General features: G+C 41.9%; 1 protein-coding gene across 2 annotated transcripts in view; it reads left to right on the top strand.

Annotated features, from left to right (window-relative positions):
• The window catches only part of PACRG (parkin coregulated), a 582,476-nt gene that overhangs the window by 409,087 nt on the left and 159,438 nt on the right, over positions 1-13,951 (top strand). Inside the window, exon 5 of one of the 2 annotated variants that reach the window (XM_033234275.1) lies at positions 5,895-6,039. The exons of the other annotated variant lie outside the window; for it this stretch is intronic. Within the exon in view, the coding sequence (XP_033090166.1) occupies positions 5,895-5,920 (26 nt within the window). The 3' untranslated portion in view covers positions 5,921-6,039. Of the gene's footprint in view, positions 1-5,894; positions 6,040-13,951 lie in introns of those variants that run through there. 2 annotated transcript variants of the gene reach the window in all.

Genomic DNA, 13,951 nt, shown 5'->3' with positions numbered 1-13,951 from the left:
CACAAGGGGTCCCGAAATCATGATAGATATCCAAAGAAATAAATAGGATAAATTCATAAAAGTAAAAATAAATTATTTTTTGAAAAGGATAGAAATCTTGAAACAAGAGCAGACGAATGTGAAGAAGAACAAACGATACATTTGGTTAAATAAAATGGGAAGCTGCCCAGGGAGGATGAAGGTTAATGGCATCATGATGGGAGAGACAAGTGAACTGAAAGCTGTTCTTCGAATTGGAAGTATATTTCCAATTGAGAAAGATTAAATATGTAAATTCTATCCTAAGCACGGTGTGATAAAACTGAAAATCATTAAAGACAACAAGAAAATGTTTAGGCCACCTAAGAGAAAGGGCAGACACCACAGAGACCCACTGGATCCTCAGTGGAATTAGCAGCAGCCTGAGACACAAGGCAGTGGGTTGGTATCTCGAGTGCTGAGAAAAAATAAAACCAACTACCTAGAACTTTACACACAGTTAAGATATCACCCGAGAGGGAAGGTAAAATAAAGACAATTTCAGACACACAAAGATGAAAAGAGTTTGCCAACTCTACTTAACTCTAATTACAGCCAAAGTGAGTACATTAGCAAGAAGAACAAACCCACAGCTAAGACTGAGATACCAGAAATAATGGCAAGTCCCAAAATTGATAAAATGTCAGTAAGATTTATGAACTATGGGATTTTTGTAATGTGTGGTTTTTTTTAAAAAAAAAAAAAAGCCAAACTAATATTCCAGACAACAATGGCAGGATGTCAGAGGAGTTTTCAGTCATCAGCCAAAGCTTTTGTTTTATCTGGGAGAAAGATAAAAATATTTAATCACTTTGGAATTTCCATACCTAAAACCATGCTAAAAGATTTAAAGAAAAAAAATGAAAAATCCAGATTAAGCTAAAGAAACATAAGGAGTAATAATAAGATCAGATAAAAAAAAGCATTATTAGAGAAAAGAGGGGGATAAGAAGAAGCAAAATCCACCAAAATGACATAAAAATCATGATCCCGTATTATCCTAATAATATAGCAGAAATATATAAAGTAAAAGCTAACAGAATTATAAGAAAATTGGACAAATCCAAAAAGTAAAGGAGCATAACTCTAACAGATCAAATAAAAAATTACTGAAGATATGAATGATTTTTTAGTAAGAAAATTAACAGGTGAGTTTTGATATATAGAGAATTCTGCACCCAGTAGTGATAGTCCTTTGTATGCTCCTAGAACATTTACAGAATTGACCATGAAGATTAAAATTTCAACAAATTTAAATAATTCATATTATTCAAATGATATTCTCTAGCAACTAAAAAAAGTACAACTAAAAGTATAGTGTTTGAAATGAATTTATAATTCATAAGCTAAAGCACTAGATTGAAAATAAATGTAGGCCATTCAATTTAAGAATTAGAAAGTGAGCAAAAAGGTAAATGCAACAAAACAGAAGTAAACAAAGAGCAAACATTCATGAAATAGATGTCAAGGAAACGGTAAAGAGGATCTGCAAAACAAAACCAGGTTCTTTGAAATAGCAAATAAAATACACGTTTCACCAAGATTGAGCACAAGAAAAAAGTCACAAGTAAACAGTAATTCATTCATAAATCAATGCACATGAATTCGGAATTTAGTTGAAAGAAATAATTTACTAGAAACATATAAGTTACCAAAAAATAGAAACCCAAAATAAACCAATAAACATTAAAGAAAATGAATAAGTAATCAAAAGCTTCCCCACCAAAAAGAAGCCGCATGCCCAGTTCATTTTACGATCAATTTTTTCTAAGTATTAAAATATCATTTCGTTCTCTCAAACTGTTCCGGAGAACTGAAAAAGAAGAATTGAAGAAGGTAGGATAACTCATGAGAGCCAAAGATGGAAAATACATGAACATAACTGCAAAAGTTCTAAGTAACATGTTGTCATATTAAAACAATTCTAATAGATCAGGATGAAGTAGGACTGTCCTTGGAATGGACGTGATCCCTGAGTTCCCAGAGCCTTGCTATGATGGTCTGAGAAGGCGCACGGCATCCTGTAACATTCTCTCCATAAAAAATGGAACCCCAACTTCATGGTGAAAAACTCATCACGCAAACCCAAACTGAGGAAATGCTACAAAATACCTGGCCAGTATTTCTCAAAACTCTGGAGATCATGAAAAATAAAGACTAAGAATCCATCCTAGAACAGAGGAAACTCTGGAGACCTGATAACTACATGCAGGGCTGTATCCTGGTGGAATCTCGAAACAGAAAGAGGACAGCGGTGGAAACACTGGTGAAATCCCAATAATACCTGAAGCTTAGTTAGAAGGAATCTGTTAAAGTTGATGTCTTAGCTTTGACAAATATAAGATGTAATACAAGATATTAACATTGCAGAAACTGGGTGAGGGATGCAGAGAGCTCTCCGTACTATCTTTGCAACTCTTAGTATTAGTAAATCTAATACTATTCCATATTGAAAAGTTTATTAAAAAATAAAAATAAAACACCTCAACACCTACTCCTGATGGAAACTCTTAGGAAACCACGAAGGGAAAGGCGTCTCAGGTTGATGATGGTGTCCATCTTTGCTTCATGGTTTCCAAAGCATAAGTAGAGGTTTTATTTCACACGTTGTAGTGAGGATTCAGTGAAGCAATATGTATGCAGTGGCTTATGAATTAATATTAGTATTCCTGTGATCCCGGCAACAACAATATCAGAAGTCTGCTTGTTGCTTTAGCGCAGAGTTCTTGCCCTTGTTTGTGCCACGCAGTGCTTGGACAGCCCGGGAAGTCCTTCAGACCCCTTCTCAGAATGTCTGCCAATGCGTAACATACAATTCATATAGTTACTCTGTGTGTACATATATAGTTGTTAAATCACAATAATACTTTTTTGATATTGAACTAAACTTCCATTCTAAGGATAGCCCTATTTGGTCAGGTTGTGTGGTTGAGAAATCAACTGGCCTGGGCGATGTCAGCAAGGAAGTGAGGCAGAGAGAAGAATCCACCTCCAGTGCCAGGACTGGGCCTCCTGGGTGGGTGGGAAACTCAGGGCAAAGAGATCCTGAGAGGGGACGAGGAGGAAAGACCAAGAGGTCATTGTGGGAACTTGTTGAGTTTGAATTGAATGATGTTTCCAACTGGATATTTTTCATAATTGCATATCTTTTTTGAAAAGTAGTTTTTAGGCTGGGCACTGTGGCTCACACCTGTAATCCCAGCACTTTGGGAGGCTGACGTGGGCCTTGAGGTCAGGAGTTTGAGATCAGCCTGGCCAACATGGTGAAACCCTGTATCTACTAAAAATACAAAAATTAGCCAGGTGTGGTGGTGCATGCCTGTAATTACAACTACACGGGAGGCTGGGGCAGAAAATTAGCTTAAACCTGGGAGGCAGAGGTTGCAGTGACCTGAGATCATGCCACTGTACTTCAACCTGGGAGACAGAGCGAGATTCCGTCTCAAAAAAAAAAAAAAAAAAAAAAAAAAAAAAAGGAAGGAAAAGTAGTTTTTAAATCTTTTAGCTGACCATGTACTCACTGCAGCAGTTTAAAAAATTATGCATGAAAAGCAACATACACGCACACACACATGTTATATTACTGCAATGATGTGTATTAGTAATATGTAATGTATATTATAGTACTAACATTTTTATAATGAAAACACAAGAATAAAAATTGTAAAGGATGATGTTAAAGGTAAATGCAGGCCAGGTTCAGTGGCTCACATCTGTAATCCCAGCACTTTAGGAGGCTGAGGTTGGTGGATCACCTGAGGTCCGGAGTTCGAGACCAGCCTGGCCAATATGGTGAAACCCTATCTCTACTGAAAATACAAAAATTGGCCGGGCGCGGTGGCTCAAGCCTGTAATCCCAGCACTTTGGGAGGCCGAGACGGGCGGATCACGAGGTCAGGAGATCGAGACCATCCTGGCTAACACGGTGAAACCCCGTCTCTACTAAAAAATACAAAAAAATTAGCTGGGCGAGGTGGCGGGCGCCTGTAGTCCCAGCTACTCGGGAGGCTGAGGCAGGAGAATGGCGTGAACCAGGGAGGCGGAGCTTGCAGTGAGCTGAGATCTGGCCACAGCACTCCAGCCTGGGTGGCAGAGCGAGACTCCGTCTCAAAAAAAAAAAAAAAAAGAAAATACAAAAATTAGTTGAGTGTGGTGGCATGCGCCTGTAATCCCAGCTACTTGGGAGGCTGAAGCATGAGAATCACTTGAACCTGGGAGGTGGTGGTTGCAGTGAGCCAAGATCACGCCACTGCACTCCAGCCTGGGCAACAGAGCGAGACTCTGTTTCAAAAGAAAAAAAAAAAAAAATCATGTAAGTACAGATATAAGCATTTTTCTCTCTGCATCCCTTTGGTTTAGTGAGCTCCAGGCGGTAACATCAGGGACAGATGTAAAGTTTGAAAAAAACAGAGGAGTTGTGTCTGCAGGGATGACTTTCATAATGAAAGACTAGAGCAGGTACAGAGATTGGGGACCCCTCCTGCCCTCTTTTCCCCATCCCCTCTGAGCCCTGCTGATGTTGAAAGGTAGCTCATGCTTCATGTTTCAGCTCTGAGGTTTACTGCTATTGATGCTACATCTCAGTGACTTCTGGCTTGGAGATCACTGGTTCCACCCAACCTGCCGTGAGAGACAATTTGTGAAAAGAGCCCAGAGTCTGGAGTCTGAAGACCTTGGTTTGATTCTGGTCTGTCGCTTTCCAGCTAAATCATACATCTTAGACAAATCATTTGATCACTCCAAGCCTTTTCTCGTTCATAAACTGGAGGTTGTATATTTCTTTTCACAGTGTAATGAGGATTAAATGAGACAATGTAAATCAAAGTGATTTGTGAGCTAGAGTGCCAGGAACTACACCAGCATTTGTTGTTACTTTTTGTATAATCATCAACCCTAGTCATGCAGTGTACATTTTCCTGTCTACATCTTCCATCAACTATAAATAAAATGTGTCATATTCCCCCTAGGTCCAGAAGTGGCAATAATTCTGTAATCATTAGGTTACCTTTTCCTATCCACAGCACTTGTTTTCCTGTCCTAAGCAGAACACTGGTTTTCAAGCTGGGATGATTTTCCCTCCCAGGGGATGTTTGGGTGCTCCCAGTGAGGGTGGGGATACAGTACTGGCTTCCAGTGGGTAAAGGCCGGGCATGCTGCTAAACATCCTACACTGCACAGGACAGCCCCGCCACAAAGACCAGAAAGCGTCAGTACCTGGAGTGGTTAATCCGTCCTCTGAACCAGCTGGGATGATGGGCATGGAAGTTTTGGTTGTTGATCTTTACTCCTACAGTTGAATCCCATTTTCTGTTAGAGGTCACTTAGCTACATTAGCAGAAGGCCCTGGCCTGGCTTTGGGTGTGTCTAGGGTGCAGTGACGCCTACTGGAGATGGGAGAGGAGAAGGAGACCTGTAGGGTAAGATGAGAGGCGGTGCAGGAGAGAGAGCTGCTGGCTCTGCCTTCATTTACGAATGTAACCTTTTTAACATGTATTACGTCTCTGGTGGTGAAAACCTTAAAATTATTGAATTTCAGTTTTGTGTCGGTAGCAGTCACATTTTAGTGCTTTCCCTTCTTCTACTATTGTCTTCTCCCTTCTGTTTAGTTCTTCTGACTCATTGGAAGTCCAAAAAGCCTTATGTACCAGACCATCACTCTTCCGTTCTCCCTCTTCCTCTTTCTTTTATAAATCTTTGTGCATGACACACATTAATGACCAGGAGATGCCGTTAGTAGCCTTGCGTCCATTTCTGGAATCCCAAGACTTGGCCTTCGCCACCACTTCCTGACCACAGCAAGCAGTTACCAAGGGCAATGGAGATATTTTCATTCCTACCCTTGGTCACTTACCCTGATGCCTTCTGTTGATTTTCAGAATCACAAGTCAAGCTAATCATCTGAATTGTGAATTGTTCAGTCTAATGGTACGGAAATTAATAAGACAAAGTCGTGAAACTCCCATCTGTCTCCAAGCTATCTACTTGTGGATGTTTATCAAGCTAAGAAACTTGCCGTATGTGTAACATATTGTCTGAAGGAAAAAAAAAACTCTCTACTTTTTTCTAGAAAATCCTGAGATTGTATGTTGTGTTTTTGTTCCACCTTATTAGATGGTCTTCTCTTCTTGTCACAGGTAAATAAAATGGCTTCATCCTATTCATACTTCTCTGTTAGCTTTTCATAATAGTAATATGAATGGTTTCTGTTTACATGGGGTGTTCAACCTCCCTCCACAAAGGATCTAATAACATCCTTTAAGTTCAATCTGCTCTTGTATTTTGCCTTACAAACTAACATGTTTTTAAATGTCTTTTCAGAAATGATAAACTTGCATTTTCCTCATGGTGGCTTTGGTCCCAACATCTCTAATTGTTTTGGAGATAATATCCTATTCATTTTCACAATGTTCCTCTAAAAATGTAGGCAATATTATGCCACCTTGCGCATGGTCAGACCACAGCATGTGGGAGTTGATTAACTCTCATTTTGCCATGCTTCTACATTGCTCATCCCTTTCCATTCTGTTAGCCCATGGATGCTGTCAGTTCTCTTCTGATCATCCTTTGCGGGTAGCTGAATACTCCTTAGGAAGTTTATCAGCCTCAACTCCTGTGATAGTTACTTGAGGACGTCTTATCCTCCTTCATTAGCCTGCAGGGTCAGTGTCCTTCTCTGATTGGTTTAGGACCACGTACTGAACTCCGCCCATATGTTCCACACAGTTCAATGTATAGAATTACAAAAATGTCTAAGATCCAAATTAAAGGAAGGAATGTGAGCATTACAAATGGATGCATCATTGAACACACATATATTTATTTTGTGAATATAGAAAGATGAGGCCGGGCGCAATGGCTGAAGCCTGTAATCCCAGCACTTTGGGAGGCCGAGATGGGCGGATCACGAGGTCAGGAGATGGAGACCATCCTGGCTAACGCGGTGAAACCCCATCTCTACTAAAAAAATACAAAAAAAAAAAAAACTAGCCGGGCGAGGTGACGGGCGCCTGTAGTCCCAGCTACTCGGAGGCTGAGGCAGGAGAATGGCGTAAACCCGGGAGGCGGAGCTTACAGTGAGCTGAGATCCGGCCACTGTACTTCCAGCCCGGGCGACAGAGTGAGACTCCGTCTCAAAAAAAAAAAAAAAAAAAAAAGAAAGATGAAAATGTAATATTTTTATAGGATGATAGTAATATATTTGTTTTCAATGTGCTTTTCTTATTTGTTTAATCCTCATAAAATCTGACTATACAAGCAGGGTTGCCATGCCCAACTTAGAGATGAATGAGCTGAGACTCAGAAGCTGGGTTGCCATCCCAGTGTCTCCAGTCTTGCAAGAAATAGAGAATTTCCTAACAAATTCCAGTGATCACATGGCAGTTCTTTCTATTCTGACTATAACATTTTCTTTGAAGCTCTACTCACCAATCTTGTTTCATGTTCACCTCCCTCATATCTCACTTTCCTAAAACCCACCTTTATCACATGTCTTCCCCCAAATCACCAATAGTTAGCAAGTGTTCCTCAGAAGGAAATAAAAAGTGTTGAGCCTGTGAGGAAGCCTATATTACAGCCTTCCATAATATATGAGTTTTGTCCTCCTAGACCTTCTTCTTGCACAGCCTTTCTTTTCGGGCACACTGGGCTGTTCGCCATCCCAGCCACGCTTCACACCTCCCAGCCCCGGGGAAGACGTTATCCTCTTGTCAATGCCCCTCTAGCACCTTTCTTTACCAACCAGAATAGAAATGGACTCACAGAGACTCATGCACTGCCTGTTTCTTCAGCATTTTATGCTCCTTTCAATCCTCCATGCTGTCTCATACATTTCTTCTACACAGTAGACATTTGGTTAATACTCATTACCTGGTTGATACTGCTGAAAATAGGAAATTAGGCAGAAAACTCACTCTGGGGACGAGACGATGTCTACTGTAATCCACCTGCAGACATGTTAGAAATTTGCACTAAGTCCCAGATGCTTATAGTATGTGTGGGGGGCGGTTATTCTTACCAGATTTTTCTTTAATGATGCAAATTGGCAGCCTGAGTGTTTTGAGCATCCATGGCCATTGGAGGCAGTCTTTCAAGGAGAGTTTTCACATCAGTCACCTCTGTGCCCGCCCACTGTACTGAAAACAGTGTCTGGTATGTATTATGTACCATAGGAATATTTTTACATTTTTTCATTGAATAATTCATTTAAATTTGATATACAAAGGGACAGATGCAATGCAAACTTTCACTGAAAGGCGCGATCCTGGAGCCTGGTATAATGTGTGCAGGCCACATCCGGCCATCACGGGCAGGTTAGCATCTCACACAGAAAACATTTCTAGCCAGAGAGCTGCATGGAAGCCCACCACCCTTCCCTTGAGAACACACTGCTTTATGAAAGAACAGGGCAATGGCACCGCAACATCCATACATTCCCGTTCAGACTCGAATGGTGGGGCATACCCAGTATTCCACTGCAGGGTGACACTCGAATATGGAAAATCGGCCCCAGTGACACAGCTTTTCTCTGCACAGTAGCTAGCTCCCCTCCAGCTCTTTCCCATCTGACTTCACCTTTGCGTGTTTATTTCTGCGTGAGATGGAACATGCGAGAACATACAGCACACAGACCCTAGGCAGCTCCTAACACTGGAAATACCTTCCTCTCTCGTGGACGTGCTCTGTCTGTGCAACTGCAATGAGAGATTCCAGGGCCACTGGTAACTTACACTTGGCACCAGCCCATAACTGGCTGCCGCACAACTGACCAGTGATCCATGCACAGTGTTCTTGTGGAAGTGAATGAGGGTTTTGTGAAAAATCTATGGCAGGGGGGAAAAAAATGTCCCTGATGTCTGTTGAAAACAGCCAGGCCCTGCTGGAGGGAATTGTGTCACTGTCGACTGGCTCTGTTAGGAGGAAACGGTTTCCAGGCCCCGCCGGGCCCTGGCTGGCTTCCTTCTCCTTACTTGAAACTCCTGCCCCGGCTCTGCCACCTCCCACGGACCGACCCCTCGCTGTCACCTCCCCTTCCGCACAGTGCAGGCCAGCCGGGTGTCCTCACGCCCTCCTTCTGCTGCAGAGCTTCCGGAGGGGCCGCCTCCCGCGAGCGCTGGCCCCTTCCCAGGCCCGGCCCTCCCCAGGCCTCTCTCCCCGAGGCTCCGGCCGGCTCCCCCTTCCATCCTTCCCAGCGCACTGGCCCGTCTGCCCTCCTTGCTGAAGTCTCCACCCGAAGATTTAAAAAGTGAAAAGCCAGGCCACCTCTGTGTGCGGCCTCGCCCTCCTTCCCTGCAAACCCTGGAGAACACAGCCTTCTGATGAAAGCCCAGTCTCCTCCCTTTCCGTGGACTTTTCCATCCACGGCGAGCTGGAACTTCTCCCTAAAGCAGCAGCGTCTCCAGCCTCCAGGGCTCTTTCCCTTCCCACTCCACAACCCCGCGAGCCTCCCTGCAGGCCCCTTCTCCTCCCTCCACCGCGCTGCGGGTGGTGCCCGCACAGCCTCCGCCCTCTGGGCACTCCTATCCTGCGCACCCCAGACCCGCAGCCCCAACCCAACACCTGTGAGCTCCAGAAGCTGTCTCCTCCCACCCCGGGCCAGCCTGGAGCCCCTGCTGCGGATCGGATCCACCGTGCAGGCCTCCCTGCTAGCAGCGCAGATCCTCCTTCCCACCCTGCGCTTCCCACCTGGGTCGTGTTGCTCCCGTTGGCTTATCGGGAAACTCGGTCTCATTTCCATTTCTTTAGGAAACTCAGGGATGCCTGGGACTCCCCACTCTCTGTAGATGACACAGTTGAAAGTTCCGCGTTTTTAATTTTCCCTGCGTGACTGTCTAGCTGTGCCTTAGTTCAATCCTTCTTTGGATGGTTTTCTCAATGGTATTCCTGTTGCTGGTCCTCTCCCTGACCCTCAACCCGCAAACTGGCCATGTTCTTCCTGACGCCGGAGCGGCCTCTACCTCGCAGGCTGTGGAGGTCTGCCACCTCCTCCCAAGTAACACCACGTGTTTCTCAACCTGCGCCTCAGTTTGGTGATCTATGCAAAGGGGTAGTGATCATACCTAGCTGATACGAGAGTGCTGTGAGGATTCAGTATGTTATATAAATCATGCCCCAAGGGCATCCCGGAGCTAAACAAGTTCTAGGTAGGAGTTAATGCTGTCCCCACTTGTCAGATCCCAGCAGGACACACCAGGCCGGCCACTGGCTGGCTCTGATCCTCCTCTACAGGCTTCTGTCCCTCTGGGACCTTACCTTCCTGCTCCCTTGCCTGTGCTCACACTGGACCACTCTCTGTCCCTTGACCTTGGGATCGTCTCCATGCCCCCGTTTCTCTTGTCCTTCTTTTCTCTGCCAGGAACATCTCCCAGCCACGGGAGTTCAAAGTCAACACCACCTTCTTCAAGAATCCTTCCAGGCTCAAGTTCCCCGCCTCTTGCCCTCTGAGAACAGGAAAACCCGTGGAATTATTTGTTCCCTCTGTGCTCCTACCCGCATCCGGGGTATGATTTCAGCCCAGCACTTGTAACCATACATTGGGCTTAGGCTGCTTGGTAGTGACTGCTTTGACCAGTGAAACCTGGATCCATCTGTCTTGAAGGTCGCTAGACTACTGAAAGGCGAGCAGTAGGTGGCAAAGAAATACTGGCTAAATTAAAATTTTTGACATTATAAATGTTGGAAATCATGACCAAGGGTACTGTATTCTGTGCTGGGTTTTGTCTATACTATTACTGGTTTGGGGTGTTTGCTCTGCTGTGGAACTTCAAAAACCAGTTTCTGACCTTCTTTTAAAAGTAAATCTCTTAAGATTGAAATACATCAAATTCCTTTATTTTTGATGAAGAATCATAAGTAAATACTGTATGGATTTTTAAAACTTTTGCATCTCAAAGAAGACATGAAAAATGAAAAACACCCAATTTGCTTTAACATGACTGCAAGTTGACATATATTTTGGACTTTTATTTGCAAAAGAATGTAAAGTATATTTATTTTAAAGACTTATTTGGTGGAGCTGAAATGTCACCATTGTACTCCACTAGAATGAAACATTTGTGGGACTGGATCTTGGTTTTTGCTGTTGTTGTTGTTGTTTTTAATTCTTTGCTCTTTAGACTGTTGTTTAAAATCCTATGTTTTGTAACGTGTTACCAAGGAGAAAATGTGAGAGAAAATTCCATAGTATAGAATGGAATGCCTCCCCCTACCCTACCCAGCAACACACACTTAATGGTGTCTGCATATGTTCCCATCCTCATTGGCAGGCTTTTGTTCCAGTCCTGAGAAAGACAGCCTCCCACTAAACAAATAAGGCCTCCAAAGGATGTGTTTTTCTTTGGTGTTCCTGCAAATTAACATGAATCGGTGCTATGTTGTATGGAATTTCAGAGAGACATTTTGTTATTTATCCTCAATAGGAGAATGTGCAAAATCCATGGTTTGCTTATTCCAGGCACAATTATCTCAACTTTCTTTAAATCAGCATTAGTAAGCTTGAATTCAGTCACATAAATGACTTTACTTTTAAAATCATGAATAAAATTTGAGTTTACCCGTTAAAATTTATCCTTTGTTCCAAAGAATATCATTTATATAGCTTAATTTTTTAATGGAACTTAAATATTATCAAAGCTGTATGTCTAGAATGAGGCATGAAATCAATCAATGTATTAGAAATTTTCTGATATGCTACATAGCAAGCACTTCCTAACAAATGCTTAGAAGGTCCTATGTATACTTTTGAGCCCTTAGATTCCACCCCAAATATGTCTTCTTAAATCCACTGTTTTTCTTTTCTCTTTAATTTCAGTTTGTTTGGTTTAATGATAGCTACTGAACATAAGTGCTAAATTACAATGGCACTTCCCAGCTGTGTGCAGAACTTTATATTTTAAGTACCAATTTGTGATGAAAGAATGCTTCCAGCTCAATTCTCATCAGCATTAGAGGTTTTAGCAATTGCCAATTATTTTTCTAAATTACCTATTTTAATTAAGTAAAATATTGTGAATTTAAGATTATGAAGTGTTCAAGCATTATTTCATCTTTAACTAATTAGTGAGAAAAAGGAAATTATATTTTGGGACATTAAGTGGCTATTTTTAGAAGAAAATGCTTCTATGGTTTCAATGCTTTAAATTAACAGAAAATGCACAAACTTCTGTCGAAATCCTGGTACATCTGGGGTCTTTGAATTACACCTTGAACTGATCATTTGTTCTAATGTAACATTTGTATATTAATTAGGGTGAAGTACACCTTGAACTGATCATTTGTTCTAATGTAACATAAATTTGTATATTAATTAGAGCCAAAATGCCCAAGAGATTGAGCTTGATGTCTCCCTTGACTAATTTAACACATCTAGAGCCCTCAGCAACATTTTAAAACCACCTGTTTCTATTTTGCCCTCATAGAACAAAGCCTAGAACGTAGGAAGGACCCCAAAGTTTAACTATTGATATGACTGTCATCCTTAGTTCAGTTCTGAGATTTCCATTCCTAACTTATCATTGGATCTACATTCTATTTCTTACAAGGGCATTTCAAGAGATATGTACAGACGAAGGAAAATTGGCACCAAAATCTGCCTGCCTAGCAGCTTACAGCAATATTGGAAGGCATCAAAAGCCATTATTAACTGACACTGGCAAAGTGGTTTTGAAAAATCTTCCTTTTATAAGTCAGTGCAAGCTATGATGGTCCCTAAAGTGTTGCTTCAAGGCAGAGATCACAAACTTTTTCTCTAACGATGGGTCTCCCAGCATTCTCCCTCCTGAAAACGGCCCATTAACGGTGGTGAGCTCCGGAGGGGAAAAGGGTTAGTGAACAATTCTGCTCGGCTGCTTCAGGGGAGGGCCAGTGTTCTGCAGTCTAGTGAACTAATTATGCACTCTTGATGAGATCATTAAAGGACAATAAAGGAAAATGGAAACAATTTACAATATGTGTAGACAAATTTCGATATCGAATAATTTTTGTTTGTATTTAAATGTTGGGTAGAAACTTTTCTATCCTGAGTAATGATTGTTTAAAAAAAAAAAATCTTCTGATTGAAACTTATCCTTTAAGCACGAAAGTAGAGTCAGGAATTTTTAGTCTTTATGACTAACACAGATGATACCAATAGTTTTGTATCTTCGATCTGATCCATAAACTCTACTCTTACAATGGTGTGGTGCCCTGCGAGGCAAGGGGCACACACCCCTGGACCCCCCTGCGAGGGAGGGGGCGAGCACCCCTGGATTCCCCTGCGAGGCAAGGGGCATGTACCCCTGGATCCCCCTGCACATTTTCAGTGCTTCTGTTTCATTCATCCACCTTATTCTGGAAATTCAATTGGGAGATTTATATTTTAGATGTGTTTTTATTAAAATGCTACTTTGAGAATTGTTTTCCAATTTATTCAACAGGCAATATGAGGTAATATATTTGAAAATACAAAAATGGTGAATTTTGTCACTGATTCCTGTGTAGTCATGTAAATTCTTGGAGTTTCTAAAAGGGGAATTTTTTTACAATGGTTTACATTCCATTTCACTTGACAATTTGAAGCATCCAAAATGATACAACCGAATTGGATGGATGACTCAATTAAACACAGTGGAAGTCAATAAAGATAAATGAGAAGTAGTGTCTTGAACAGTAATAATCCTATAAATACAAACTAAGAAAGAAACCAATTAAATTTAGTGTGGGAAAAAGATGAAGAGGTTTTGATAAGCGAAAACAGTAAGACTGAAAGAAGAGCCAACTATTTCATGACACATCAACACTATGCTATTGAGTGTAAAATGCATGAGTCTTTCTCCCTTGAAACCGCCAGCTCCTGCTGCAATGTAAGTAAGGCTCTGTGGGGTGTACAGTCTGGAAAGAAGAAAACAATGATTCCCAGCAATGGTCAGAATCCAAAAGCTGTGAGACCCCAAGAGGAAGA

The sequence above is a fragment of the Trachypithecus francoisi genome, unplaced genomic scaffold (assembly GCF_009764315.1).
Source record: "Trachypithecus francoisi isolate TF-2019V2 unplaced genomic scaffold, Tfra_2.0 Lachesis_group15, whole genome shotgun sequence".
Lineage (NCBI taxonomy): Eukaryota > Metazoa > Chordata > Mammalia > Primates > Cercopithecidae > Trachypithecus > Trachypithecus francoisi.
Note: the sequence above shows the minus strand (reverse complement) of the source record. Positions and strands in the feature narration are given on the sequence as shown.